At 37.5% G+C, this 13,227-nt stretch overlaps 1 protein-coding gene across 3 annotated transcripts in view; it reads right to left on the reverse strand.

Moving 5' to 3' along the window:
* Nucleotides 1–4,058: 4,058 nt before the first annotated feature.
* The window catches only part of ikzf5 (IKAROS family zinc finger 5), an 89,205-nt gene continuing 80,036 nt past the window's right edge, over nt 4,059–13,227 (reverse strand). For all 3 annotated transcript variants that reach the window (XM_052144912.1, XM_052144911.1, XM_052144910.1), the window contains exons 2-4: nt 12,956–13,138; nt 12,573–12,746; nt 4,059–6,871 (exon numbers count right to left, since the gene is read on the reverse strand). In XM_052144912.1, coding sequence (XP_052000872.1) covers nt 5,922–6,871; nt 12,573–12,746; nt 12,956–13,088 — 1,257 coding nt within the window. In that variant the 5' untranslated portion in view covers nt 13,089–13,138 and the 3' untranslated portion in view covers nt 4,059–5,921. The remainder of the gene's footprint in view (nt 6,872–12,572; nt 12,747–12,955; nt 13,139–13,227) is intronic.

Consider the following 13,227-nt stretch of genomic DNA (forward strand, 5'->3'; position numbering starts at 1 on the left):
TAAGTAGCTTTGCTTCTAAAAAGGTACATGATTTAAAAACTACCACCCTTTCCCGCTACTGATAACAGTGTTGGGTAAGTTACTCAATGCACTACAAATGATTCTTAATCAACTTGTTAATTCATGGGGAAAGTATGCTTTTTCCGCTCAACAAATTCAAAATAATGTCTGTATTTTCTCTTGATCATTGTCACAAATCATATACTCAAATGCTTCTCCCTTAATGACTCGTTAGTGACTCTTAGCTGTTACAGAAACACAGTCATCCATAGGAACGTAATTCATGTTTTAAATGTATTTTTCATTTATAATATATTATTTAAAAAATGTATAACCCAAGTAATGGACTTTAAGTTAGTCAAAGTAAAGTAAGCTGTTATCTGGTTACACAACTTTAAAATTTGATGCTCTACTTTTGACTAAAAGTAATTTGATTACAGTTACTAATTATTTGGAATGAAACTCTGCAAATGCAGTTAAACTGATAGCTTTGTTTTTTGCGACGCTACTGCCACTGGTGGTTAGCATGAATTTAAATCTAGATAAAATTGAATCACTGATCAACTGTAACATTAATTCTTTAAAAGCACAAAATGTAATTAAAAGCATTCAACCCTTTATTCTGCAGGTCGCGTGGACTGTTCCTCAGACAACATGGTCTTTGTCATTCAAACATCTTACCTGAACTCACTTGGGTTCAATGGAAATGACCTTTATGTGGATGATCATGTTTGCAGACCCACAATTACCAGTACTGATGTTGTATTTCACTTCCCTCTTGACACATGTGGGACTGGCAAAGAGGTATGATTTACACATGTGCAATGGTTCCAATATTGAAACTGGTGCAGAGATAAATATAAACGCAGATTTATTTTCTATTGTCAAAACTGAAAATCAGTTATATGTACTCCTTTTATCAGCTTTTCATACATTATACTGGTAGAGAAAACTGCAATTGCTCCCTTGACCTGAAGTTTCTTGGATTAAATGCACACATAATTTGTCAGTAAAGTTAGTCAGAAGTATAAATATGGAGATCACAGATTGTTGGTCCCGTATGGTTAACTTTGGTCTCCTTGTGGTGAGAAGCAAAACAAAACCTCTCCCACATTGGCACACAAGAGGATAAGGCTCAAATTCTTGGAGATTATTTAGTGATAATTTGGCAGATTTGTTCTGTGTACTATACGACATTGCAAAGCACTCTCTCTCTCTCTCTCTCCCTCTCTAGATGATGAATGGTTATGTGACTTACACCAATAATGTGCGTGCATCTCAGTCTCAGTCAGGCGAGATCACACGTCAGTCACAGTTCCTACTGCATGTGGGCTGCCGAATGGAGCCAGACACCATGGTGGAGATTTTCTACAAATCCAAAGAGAATATCAATGCCAACATCACTGGAACGGGCCGCTTCAATGCCAGCATAGCCTTCTACACCTCCAGCAGTTTCAGCCAACAAATTTACGACTCTCCATACCAGGTGACGCTTAACCAGTACATGTATGCTATGGTTAAGCTAGACCGACATGACAACACACTAGATCTCTTCCTGGACACCTGTGTAGCATCTCCGTATGCCAATGACTTCCAAACCCGCTCCTATGACCTGCTGCGTGATGGGTAAGATCAAACCTTTCAGAATGTGGTGTTTTTGTTTGTTTGTCTGCATTGTTTTAGCGCTCAGTTCACTTAAGGAAATATGCAAATCAGGTAAACATGCAAACACGGTCCAAACTTTAGTACTGAGTGCAATTTGCACCACACATTTACACACACCAACTTGCGGTTTGATTCTGATGACTAGGTTGTGGAGATTGCAGAATTTTACTTTGCATACTGCATTGCAACTCAACTGTGATCTAGTGAATTTACTCAATTCACTTTAAAAAAAAAAAATTAAGCGTGATCAAATAAATTGTGTTTCAGGATATGCATGGTTATAACATTGTTCTCCATCTTTTGATCATCATTTGATGAATTACAGATGCTATAATAAGTTGAAAATATAGACAGTTTTGAATGTAGTTGTAATTTTCTTTTTCTTAACTTTTTAGATGTGCCAAAGACACATACTATTCCTACACCAATGGTCAGCACTACTATGCTCAGTTCCGTTTCCAGGCTTTCAAGTTCCTTCGTACTCACGCCTATGTGTACCTGCAGTGTAAAGTGATCATTTGCCCTGACAACGATTACAATTCTCGCTGTCGCCAAGGTTGCCGTAAGCGCCGCAGGAGATCCCTTGACACCACCTACCACACCAACACTGTGATACTGGGGCCAATCAAACTCAAAGGTCAGAGGTCTCGCTAGGTGTCAAAAATAACAGTTTTTAATGTTTAAATCTTCTTATTGAAAATATTGCATTTCATAAAAAATAACTAAATACATTATCACATTAAATGTAGTATTCCCCAAATCAAATTTGGATGTCTTTGTCTTTGTAGATTTATACACCCACTTTAAAGATTTATTCAGACACTGAACTATAGTGTGACTAGTCTTTTACTTAACAATAATTACACTTTTGTTGAAGTTGTGAAATATTGTTCTAATTTCTTGTATCATCTCTACCTATCCTAGTGTGAAGTATTCCAATTTTGCTAACTATAACCATTATCCCTGTTTATTTTTGTGCAGAAGGGACGCCCGCTTTGAAGCAGCCTGAGAATATTGAGACAGCAGAATGATCTGTTCCTCAGCATCATCATCTTTATTTCAAATATGTATCATTAATCAAATCCAATCATCTTTCCTGGACAAATTGATCAGAAATATTGTTTTCTATAATTCATTAAAACATTAATGAAAGGCAATCTCAATATGTGTGCTGTAATTTTTTTAGCTAATCTTTGCCTGGTTTGTATGTACATAAAGATGTACAAACGGGTTTTACAAACAAAATTCAATCACTATGGCAGAGTGAACATACATATACTGCTGCGATAATTCATCCGGCATCCCTTCTCCACATTCGGTCTACTTATTACTTAACTCAAGTAAAGTCCGGTTGTGGGGTGGGTGTTCAGAGCTCGGGTCAAGTCTCTATCTTGAGCCCTCCACAATGAACAGCGAGCCACATTCAGAGTAATCAAGGAGAAGAAACATAAACATTTGAACTACAAATAACTACACATATATGAGTATCAGATTTTCTGAAGTGAAATCTCTCTTAATCTCTTTATCTGAAAATGGTGCTGTACAAACAAACATCCCCCAAATTTAGATAGCTTTATAAACATGCATCAGTAATGGTGTGCATAACTCAACAATACTACTGATATGTATTGCCATTGAATACTATAAATAAACAATGGGGTCCAAAAGTCTGAAACCACAATGAAAATATCAGAAATTATTAGGATGTTGCATATTAATAATAATTAAAAAACAAGTTCTTCTTACAAACTTTAGAAACACTTCAGATTCAGCCCTATTCTCAGGCCACTCATCAAAACCAGCAAATCTGTGATGTTAACTCCTTACTACAAAATATTTCCTTGTTTCCATTGAAGTACACACAATGCCCTTTGGAACATTCTAAAATCATGATTGGCTAACATAGATCATGTGGAGTACATGCCAGTTCAAGTGCATGTTTTCAATAAAGCAAAAGTGAGGCATACCAAATACTAAGTGATTCATGTTTATTGTGGTATTAACATTTCACTCACTTTTTTTATGCTGAATACAATGTGAAAATGCTAAATGCATGCTTGTAATGTAAGGGTTGATTTTTATTACTTTAAGGCATTTAATGACCTATTGTCTCATTTAACAATATAATGTTTTTTGAGTAACAATATTTTATAGTGACTTTAGTGCATGTTTGTGCCCACAAAAACACATTTGGTTTTTCCCATGAAAAAAAGGGTGGTGCATTTGTTTCAAGATATAGCTTGGGTTTCTAGGACTAGAACTGGTGGGCGAGGAAATGACGGCTATTTACAGCATGTGTCTCATATGACAATTGAGACGCGACAACTTGGACAAACTGCAAGTGTAACTGCAAAGACAATGCAACTTACATTTCAACAACACTGACTTTACGAATGGTCTTAATGGCATGTGTCAAAACGAAATTAATTTTATTAAATGATAAATCTATAACAAACACACATTGTAATGTACAAAGTTGAGTTTGCAATAGTACTCACTTTAAAATGCTACTACATGCAGACCAGATGGAGAAGATATTCAAATTTTCATTCAGTTGAAATGAGGGTCTTAAAGGAATAATTCACCCAAAAATACTAATTCGCTCATCGATTTACTCACCCTCATGCCATCCCAGATGTGTATGACTTTCATTCTTCTGCAGAAAACAAAGATTTCCAGAAAAAAATATTTCAGCTCTGTTGGTCCACTTAATGCAAGTGAATGGTGGCCAGAATTTTTAAGCCCCCCAAAAGCACATAAATGCAGCAAAAAGTAATGCATATGACTTCATAAATCCTCCTCCCAGCCCAGTAGGTGGGAATATGCATGAAGAATGCGAATCGCCAAAATCAAAAGAAGAATGTAGAAGTGAAAGTGGACAATAACTTGTATATTGATCTGTTTCTTAACCACACCTATCATATGTCTTCTGAAGACATGGATTTAACCACTGGAGTCGTATAGATTTCGTTATGCTGCCTTCATATGTTTTTTGGAGCTTCAAAATTCTGGCCACAATTCACTTGCACGGAATGGACCAACAGAGCTGAAATATTCTTCTAAAAATCTTTGTTTGTGTTCTGCAGAAGAAAGTCATACACATTCCGTAAGTAAATTGATGAGAGAACTTTTCCTTTAACATATATGAAGGCTTGCACTCATGCTCTACTAACTGTACAAACAATAAAAGCAATCTGGAAAATGCAAAAATAAAAACATAGCTATATAAGGTTTTGAAAATTAAATGACAGGACAAGCACAACATTGCAAGTGCTCTTCAAACCTATTGAGGTTTATTGACATCCAACATCAAATTCACCAAAACATGTTATACAATATCTGTTAATTTAGTTCTTTATGAAGACAGGCATATAAAAATGTATTTGTAGCACCACAGACGTTTCCAAAAACATTACAAATAACATTTATAGCATGGCACTGGTGGTAGTAATGCAGGAGAGAGAATGAAAGGGATAGAGAGAACTGAGTTTTTAACGTGTCCGTGTGTTCACACTGCTTACGAAAACAGTGTATACAGCCATATATAGTAAAATGATACATTTGAACAACAATCTTATCGGACACTACATCTTACTGCTAAAAAAACAGCCAACTTACTTGTGCTACATAAATTCATTTTTAAATCACAACCATGTCGATTTAAGTTAAAATAATGCAGCTCTCTTAACCAATAGGCAAATAATATTTTTTTTATAATTAATAATTTATTATATGAGAGGACCACAATTATTAAATGTGGTAATGCCATTGTTCTACAGTATATATTAAAAAACAATTTAAGAGTAGCCATAAAATGTATTGTCTTTCATGTCACTGAATTCCAAAAAAAAAAGAACTTTCAGAAAATAACTGTAGGCACTGATTACTGATCTCTGGCACTTATAACACAGATTTGAGGCTAAATCTATGAGGTGTGTTGTGTTCTGAATAACTGCAAAGTTAAATAAATTCTCAGGATCTCGAATTGGAAAAATTTGAGATGACTTCTGAAGCGAAGGACACCATTAAAAATTAGAATCCACGTTTCTACCCTTTTAAAAACCAAACTTTACACTCCAAAACTGGTTCACTTACTTCAGCCTAACATATCAATATTAGTTAAATAAACATAGACATAAGCTATACAAAATGGGTCATCCAATGTTGTTTTTGGAATGTTCCAAATACTAGAATTCCATTATTCTATAATGGGACAAAGAAAAGGCCAGCAACACCCAGACCGGTTGCATGTGTCTCTATTTGTGATGGCCTCTTGCAAAGTGACAAGCAAAGTCATAGCTGTTTCTGCACATATGTCCACATATGTTACATTGAAAAGGGTTCTCGTAACCATGGCAGCCCATGTGAATGGTGTAGAGGATGTTGTCAGGGAAATATATGTGACAGTGGGGGCAGTGGTGCAGCATCTGGGGATCCTGTATTGGATTGGGTGTCCCTGGCTGGCTGTTGGTGCCACTGGGAGTGCTGGTTCTCTCACTGCAGGGTCCCAACCCTGGGCTGCATCCACTGTGAGCAGCTGGTCTGGGCTCAGGAGTGATGGGAGAAGAAGCCTGGGCTGCATTGACAGAGACAGCAGCTGGTGCCATAACAGGCTGCTGGACAAGGAATGTGGGTTTCTCATCTGGTAGAGATTCTGCTCCAGGAGATACTGGGGCTCCCTGATCTTCTGGTGGAATGCTGGAAAGTTGACCTGCCAAAGTAGAAAGCTGGTTCAAAGGGTTGTCCAATGCCATGTCTTGGTCCTCCCTGGACCCAACTCCAATTACTCCACTAGTTTGTGGATCTTTCCCTAGACCATTATAGGCCTCCTGATGGAGGTGAGCATGAGAAGGGAGATCATGACCAAAGTCACCCAAGTTGTGCTGCTCAGGGCTGGTCTTTTGCAACACCATAGACGGTGGGCTGAGGTTGATGAGCAGCCGGCGGCCATAACCCAAAGAGCCTCCTCTCTTCTGCAGGACACTGAGCATCTTTCTGTGAGAGAGAGTTGAGCGAGCACCCTTCATGGGCAGGAGTTTGTGTCTACGACGACGGTGATGAGAAAGGTTACTGCGATCACTGCAACGGAAGGAGCAGAGCTCACACTTGTAAGGCTTCTCGCCTGTGTGAGAGCGCATGTGCGCCTCCAGGTGGCGTTCGTATGCTGATGCAAAAGGACACAGGTGGCATCTGTGGGGTTTTTCACCTGTAGGAGAAAGAGAGAGAACTTTTTTTGAGCTTGTTGTGACTAAAGAGCATCTACAGTGCATACGGAAAGTATTCACACTGCTTCACTTTTTCCTCATTTTGTTGTTACAGCCTTATTCAAAAATGGATTAAATTCATTATTGTCCTTAAAAATTCTACAAACAATACCCCATAATGACAATGTGAAAGAAGTTTGTTTGAAATCTTTGCAAATTTATAAAAAAACAATAATTAAAATAAAAAAAAATCACATGTATATAAGCATTCGCATATAAGCAAAATATCCTTTGTCATGACACTCAAAATTGAGCTCAGGTGCATCCTGTTTCCACTGATCATCCTTGAGATGTTTCTACAACTTGATTGGAGTCCACCTGTGGTAAATTCAGTTGATTGGACATGATTTGGAAAGGCACACACCTGTCTATATAATGTCCCACAGTTAACAGTGCATGTCAGAGCACAAACTGAGCCATGAAGTCCAAGGAATTGTCTGTAGCCCTCCAAGACAGGATCGTATTGAGGCACAGATCTGGGGAAGGGTACAGAAACATTTCTGCAGCATTAAAGGTCACAATGAGCACAGTGGCCTCCATCATCCGTAAATGAAAGAAGTTTGGAACCACCAGAACTCTTCCTAGAGCTGGCCGCCCAGCCAAACTGAGCAATCGGGGGAGTAGGGCCATATTCAGGGAGGTGACAAAGAACCCAATGGTCACACTGACAGAGCTCAAGCATTTCTCTATGCAAAATGATCTGGTCTGATGAAACAAAGATTGAATTATTTGGTCTGAATGGCATGCGTCATGTCTGGAGGAAACCAGGCACCGCTCATCACCTGGCCAATACCATTCCTACAGTGAAGCATGGTGGTGGCAGCATCATACTGTGGGAATGTTTTTCAGCGGCAGGAACTGAGAGACTAGTGAAGATCGAGGGAAAGATGAATGCAGCAATGTACAGAGACATCCTTGATGAAAACCTGCTCCAGAGTGTTCTGGACCTCAGACTGGGGTAAAGGTTAATCTTTTAACAGGACAACTCTGTGAATGTCCTTGAGTTGCCCAGCCAGAGCCCAGACTTAAACCTGATTGAACATCTCTGGATAGATCTGAAAATGGCTGTGCAATGACAATCACCATCCAACCTGATAGAGCTTGATAGGTCCTGCAAGGTGTGCCATGCTTGTAGCATCATACACAAAAATACTTGAGGCTGCTTCAACAAAGTATTGAGCAAAGGCTGTGAATACTTGCATGTGATTATTATTATTTTTATTTTTTTTTTATAAATTTGCAAAGATTTCAAACAAACTTCTTTCATGTTGTCATTATGGGGTATTGTTTGTAGAATTTTGAGAAAAATAATTAATTTCATCCATTTTGGAATAAGGCTGTAACATATCAAAATGTGGAAAAAGTGAAGCACTGTGAATACTTTCCGGATGCACTGAATATAACTGGACTGGGGCCACACACCAATAAAGGAAGAAAAGCTCTGTGTAACCCTGTCACCACCAATAATCAGCTGTTCTAATCCAGTCCATTATGCACCACTGCCTAGTTGTCACTAAACTGTTGCAGGGATTACAGGCGTATGCAAAAGTTTAGGCACCCCTGACAATTTCCATGATTTTCATTTATAAAAATTGGGTGCTTGGTATGGAGGACAAAACATGCAAAAATAATAAATACATTTAATAATAAGAAAATAAATAAAGGAATAAATGTCTTGATAAAACAAATATAATTAGTTTTTAATGAAATTTATTCCTGAATTTATTTTTGTATGACTTTTTTCCCTTTATTTATTATTTTCTCTTTTTATTTATTATTATTTATTTATGCATTCATTTATTTTTATAATTATTTATTCCCACATGTATTTATTTTTGTATTAATTCTTACATTTCTGTCTCTTGTATGATAATGATGTGGGCGGGTCCTGCTTACCATTGGTTTATTGTAGATTGAAGCGTGTGCTCGATTACTCTTGACTTGTTTTGATGTGAAGTTACATATCTTGTAAACTATAGCTATTTGTGGGGCTAAAAACATAAGAGCTTAAGTCAATCCAATATTTATTGTTTATACTACAATCACAACATAAATGGGGAGCTGTTTCTTCAACAAATCCCCAAAAGGAGCAAGCTTCATAAATTATATGATTTAACCTTATGCTTTTCTTTTTTTTCTGTGTATATAACTTCATATTTTGATGTCCGCAAATCCATACTATTGATTTCTGTTGTTATGATTGTTCATTGTAAAAGATACAACCATGCTTCATTTTCCTGATCGTTTATGTATGTATGTATGTATATATATGTTCTGCAATAAAAAAATAAAAAATCTATAGCTGACTCTTCACATATATCTAGGGGGTTACGCAACTTGCAAATTAAGTCGATAACCACGCATCAAATGACTATGTTTCATTAAGAGTAGAGGTGCTTATTGATGTTTTAGGAGAGCTGTAGGCCGGTATGAATGTCGAAGCACATCCTGGATTGTTAAACTCTCTGCAAACCGTTCCCTGCATATTCTAAATCTGTGCGAGTCAGAGGGTGCTAAGGTGGGACGTCTGTCTGCTTATAAGTACTATTGAGCTCTCAACCAATGATGCGTGTGATGCAATGAGGAGTGGTGGTGGCGTAGTGGCTAAAGCACAGGGCTGTTAATCAGAAGGTCACAGGTTCTAACCCCACAGTCACCACCATTGTGTCCTTGAGCAAGGCACTTAACTCCAGGTTGTTCCAGGGGGATTGTCCCTGTAATAAGTGCACTGTAAGTCACTTTGGATAAAAGCGTCTGCCAAATGCATAAATGTAAATGTATGATGCACTGGAGCTATGCAAGGACCGCCTCCCTCATTTCCATGCTGCACACAGAAAAGTAAAAATAAATACATGTATAATGCACATTTAAATGTGGAAATAAATATATGTGAATTAATAAATTAATAAATATGCAAAATATATTAATACATAAATAAAAAAAAATATCATTCCTCCTTGCAAAACTTCTCTAGTTCAGTTAGGTTTGATGGTTGCTGAGCATGGACAGCCCACTTCAAATCACCCCACAGATTTTCAATGATATTCAGGTCTGGGGAATGGGATGGCCATTGTACTAGTTCCTCTGCATAAATGCCAGAGTAGATTTTGAGCAGTGTTTTGGGTCGTTGTCTTGTTGAAATATCCAGCCCCGGCGTAACTTCAACTTTGTGACTGATTCCTCTACATTATTCTCAAGTATCTGCTGATATTGAGTGGAATCCATGCGACCCTCAACTTTAACAAGATTCCCAGTACCGGCACTGGCCACACAGCCCCACAGCATGATGGAACCTCCACCAAATTTTACTGTGGGTAGCAAGGGTTTGTCTTGGAACGCTGTGTTCTTTTGCCGCCATGCATAACGCCCTTTGTTATGACCAAATAACTCCATCTTTGTTTCATCAGTAAACAGCACCTTCTTCCAAAATGAAGCTGGCTTGTCCAAATGTACATTTGCATACCTCAAGCGACTCTGTTTGTGACGTGTGTGCAGAAAAGGCTTCTTCCGAATCACTCTCCCGTACAGCTTTCCTTGTGCAAAGTGCGCTGAATTGTTGAACGATGCACAGTGACACCATCTGCAGCAAGATGATGTTGTAGGTCTTTGGAGGTGGTCTGTGGGCTGTTTTTGACTGTTGTCACCATACTTCGCCTTTGCCTCTCCGATATTTTACTTGGCTTGCCACTTCTGGCCTTAAAAAGAACTGTGCCTGTGGTCTTCCATTTCCTCACTATGTTCCTCACAGTGGACATTGTCAGCTTAAATTTCTGCGATAGCTTTTTGTAGCCTTCCCCTAAATCTTTATGTTGAACAGGTATTCAAATCAACAAAATGACAAGGGTGCCCAAATTTATGCACCTATCTAATTTCGTTTTGATGCATATTGCACATTTTCTGTTCATCCAATGAACCTCATTTCACTACCGAAATATTACTGTGTCCTTCAGTTATTTGATAGACCAAAATGAAATTGCTGATTCAAATACCCAATTATTTATAAATGAAAATCATGGAAATTGTCAGGGGAGCCTAAACGTTTACGCCTGTACATTATGGTTAAAACGATTTTTTTTTTTTTTAAGAGTGCTCATTGGTCTAACACTGCTCGTCAATGTTGTGTGAGATGGCCAATCATATAAAAAAATGTGGTTCCACCTTTTTAATAGAAGCTAATGGGAATTATTCCAGCATGACACTTAAGCAAAATCAGCAGTTCAGGTTAAGAGCATCAGTGCCCTGTAAGATGTAAGCAGCTAAACTGCTATATTTTCCCCACTATTTTACAATAGAAATGTTATACTGACCGACAGTAATTTCCAAGGATGCAATCCCTTTTTATGTACAGTACATGTCTCAATGTCATTTTTAATATTGAATGTGACAAGACAAAATTAACAGAGCAGTTTCAGCATAGTAGGCATAATAAAAAGAGCAAATGTGTGCATATTGTGAATTAATTTAATGTGGTTATGAAATATTAGAAAATTAATTAAGAAAATTATTCATTAAACTCAAATTAGGAGAATTATCGAACTTAAATTAGAACTAGAACATGGTAAGACTTGTGGCTTTAAATTCATTGTGTTTTTAGGTTGTGGCAAGGATAGTCATATTGTTAATGAAAATATTATTTGCAAATAGTTTACAATAAATTTGAGCTTTTCTAACTAATCCTTACTTTTGGACAAAAAAGAAATGTCTTTTAAAAGAGGCAAGGGTTCATGTCATGAACTGCAACCCTTTTATTTTGGGTATGTTTGAATGTACTATGTGACCTTCAAAGAACCACGTATGTTTTAAAACAAAGAATTATTACATTTTGAGTCTTCAAATATTGAGCCTTTTTTCCGAAAGTTATTGCATTCAGCGCCTTTATTATATTAAAGACCAAAACCAAGTACACCCAGAAATGAAAATTCTCAAATAATTGACTCACCCTCATGTCATTTGTGTATGACTTTCTTCTGCTGAACACAAACACCGATATTTTGAAGAATATCTCAGCTGTGTAGGTCCATACTATGCAAGTGAATGGTGACCAAAAAATTCAAGCTCCAAATAGCACACAAAGGAAGCATAAAAGTAATTTATATGACTCTAGTGGTTTAATCCATGTCTTCTGAAGAAATCCAACCAGTTTTGGGTGAGAACAGACCAAAATATAAATACTTTGTTTTACTATAATTCTTGCTATTGCAGAGACTTCAAGCTTGATTACACTTCCTAGTGCTTGACGCATGTTCAGAGCACTAGATGGCACTAGGAAGTGTAATCAAACTATAATGATTGGCAAGGAGACTGCTGATGTCAAGATTTATAGTTCAAAATGAGTTATATTTTGGTCTTTTCTCACCCAAAACTGATTGGACCGCTTCAGATGGCATGGATTAAAACACTGGAGTCCTATGGATTACTTTTATGCTGCCTTTGTGTGCCATTTAGAGCTTCAATGTTTTGGTCACCATTCACTTCCATTGCGTGGACTTACAGAGCAGAGATATGCTTCTAAAACCTTAATTTGTGTTCTGCAGAGGAAAGAAAGTTATACACATATGGGATGGCATGAGGGTGAATAAATTATGAGATAATTTACATTTTTGGGTGAACTATTCTTTTAAAGTATTAGTTCTTCAAGCTTACCCGTGTGAATGCGAATATGCTCGATAAGCCGTGCGGTGCCTCTGGTGGCGTAGCTGCAGTAGCGGCACTTGAGTTTGCCATCATATGTCCTCTCAAAGCCATCCACCAACATCCCTGAACTATCTTCCAAGGATATATCCACTGATGGATGCTCCAGGCCATTCTGACTAAGTTCTTTAAGACAAAAGTTAAATAGAGAATTAATAGGGCTTACAAGCAACATATTATATTACACTACCAAACATTAATCCGTTTTGCCTTAAAAATAGTATCTATATGCATGCAAATGCATATTTTAAAATGTAAAGATTTTTTTTTTTTTAAAAAAGCATAACGGTATATTTTTTTTAACAACAGTCAGAAAGGCTGTCTCTAAGCATTACCTCCTTGGAGGTCTCCAGTCTCCTTCACTCCAATGACTGAGCCAGATATCATGTTGACATGCTGCGTCTGCTGACTCAGGTACTCCTGAAAGTCCTTTACAAAATCCAGCGTCTCTGGCTTCTCTTCGCCCATTGAAAGATCTGCACTGTCCTCCTTTGCGGTCTTAAAATGGACCAAACAAGCTGCAAATAAATCAAACCCAAGGATTCAATACTTTGTGTGAATTCACTCCAGATAAGCCAGTTGCTTCTTCAACAAAAATATTTCCAAA

Source organism: Xyrauchen texanus, chromosome 16, assembly GCF_025860055.1.
Source record: "Xyrauchen texanus isolate HMW12.3.18 chromosome 16, RBS_HiC_50CHRs, whole genome shotgun sequence".
Classification (NCBI taxonomy): Eukaryota; Metazoa; Chordata; class Actinopteri; order Cypriniformes; family Catostomidae; genus Xyrauchen; species Xyrauchen texanus.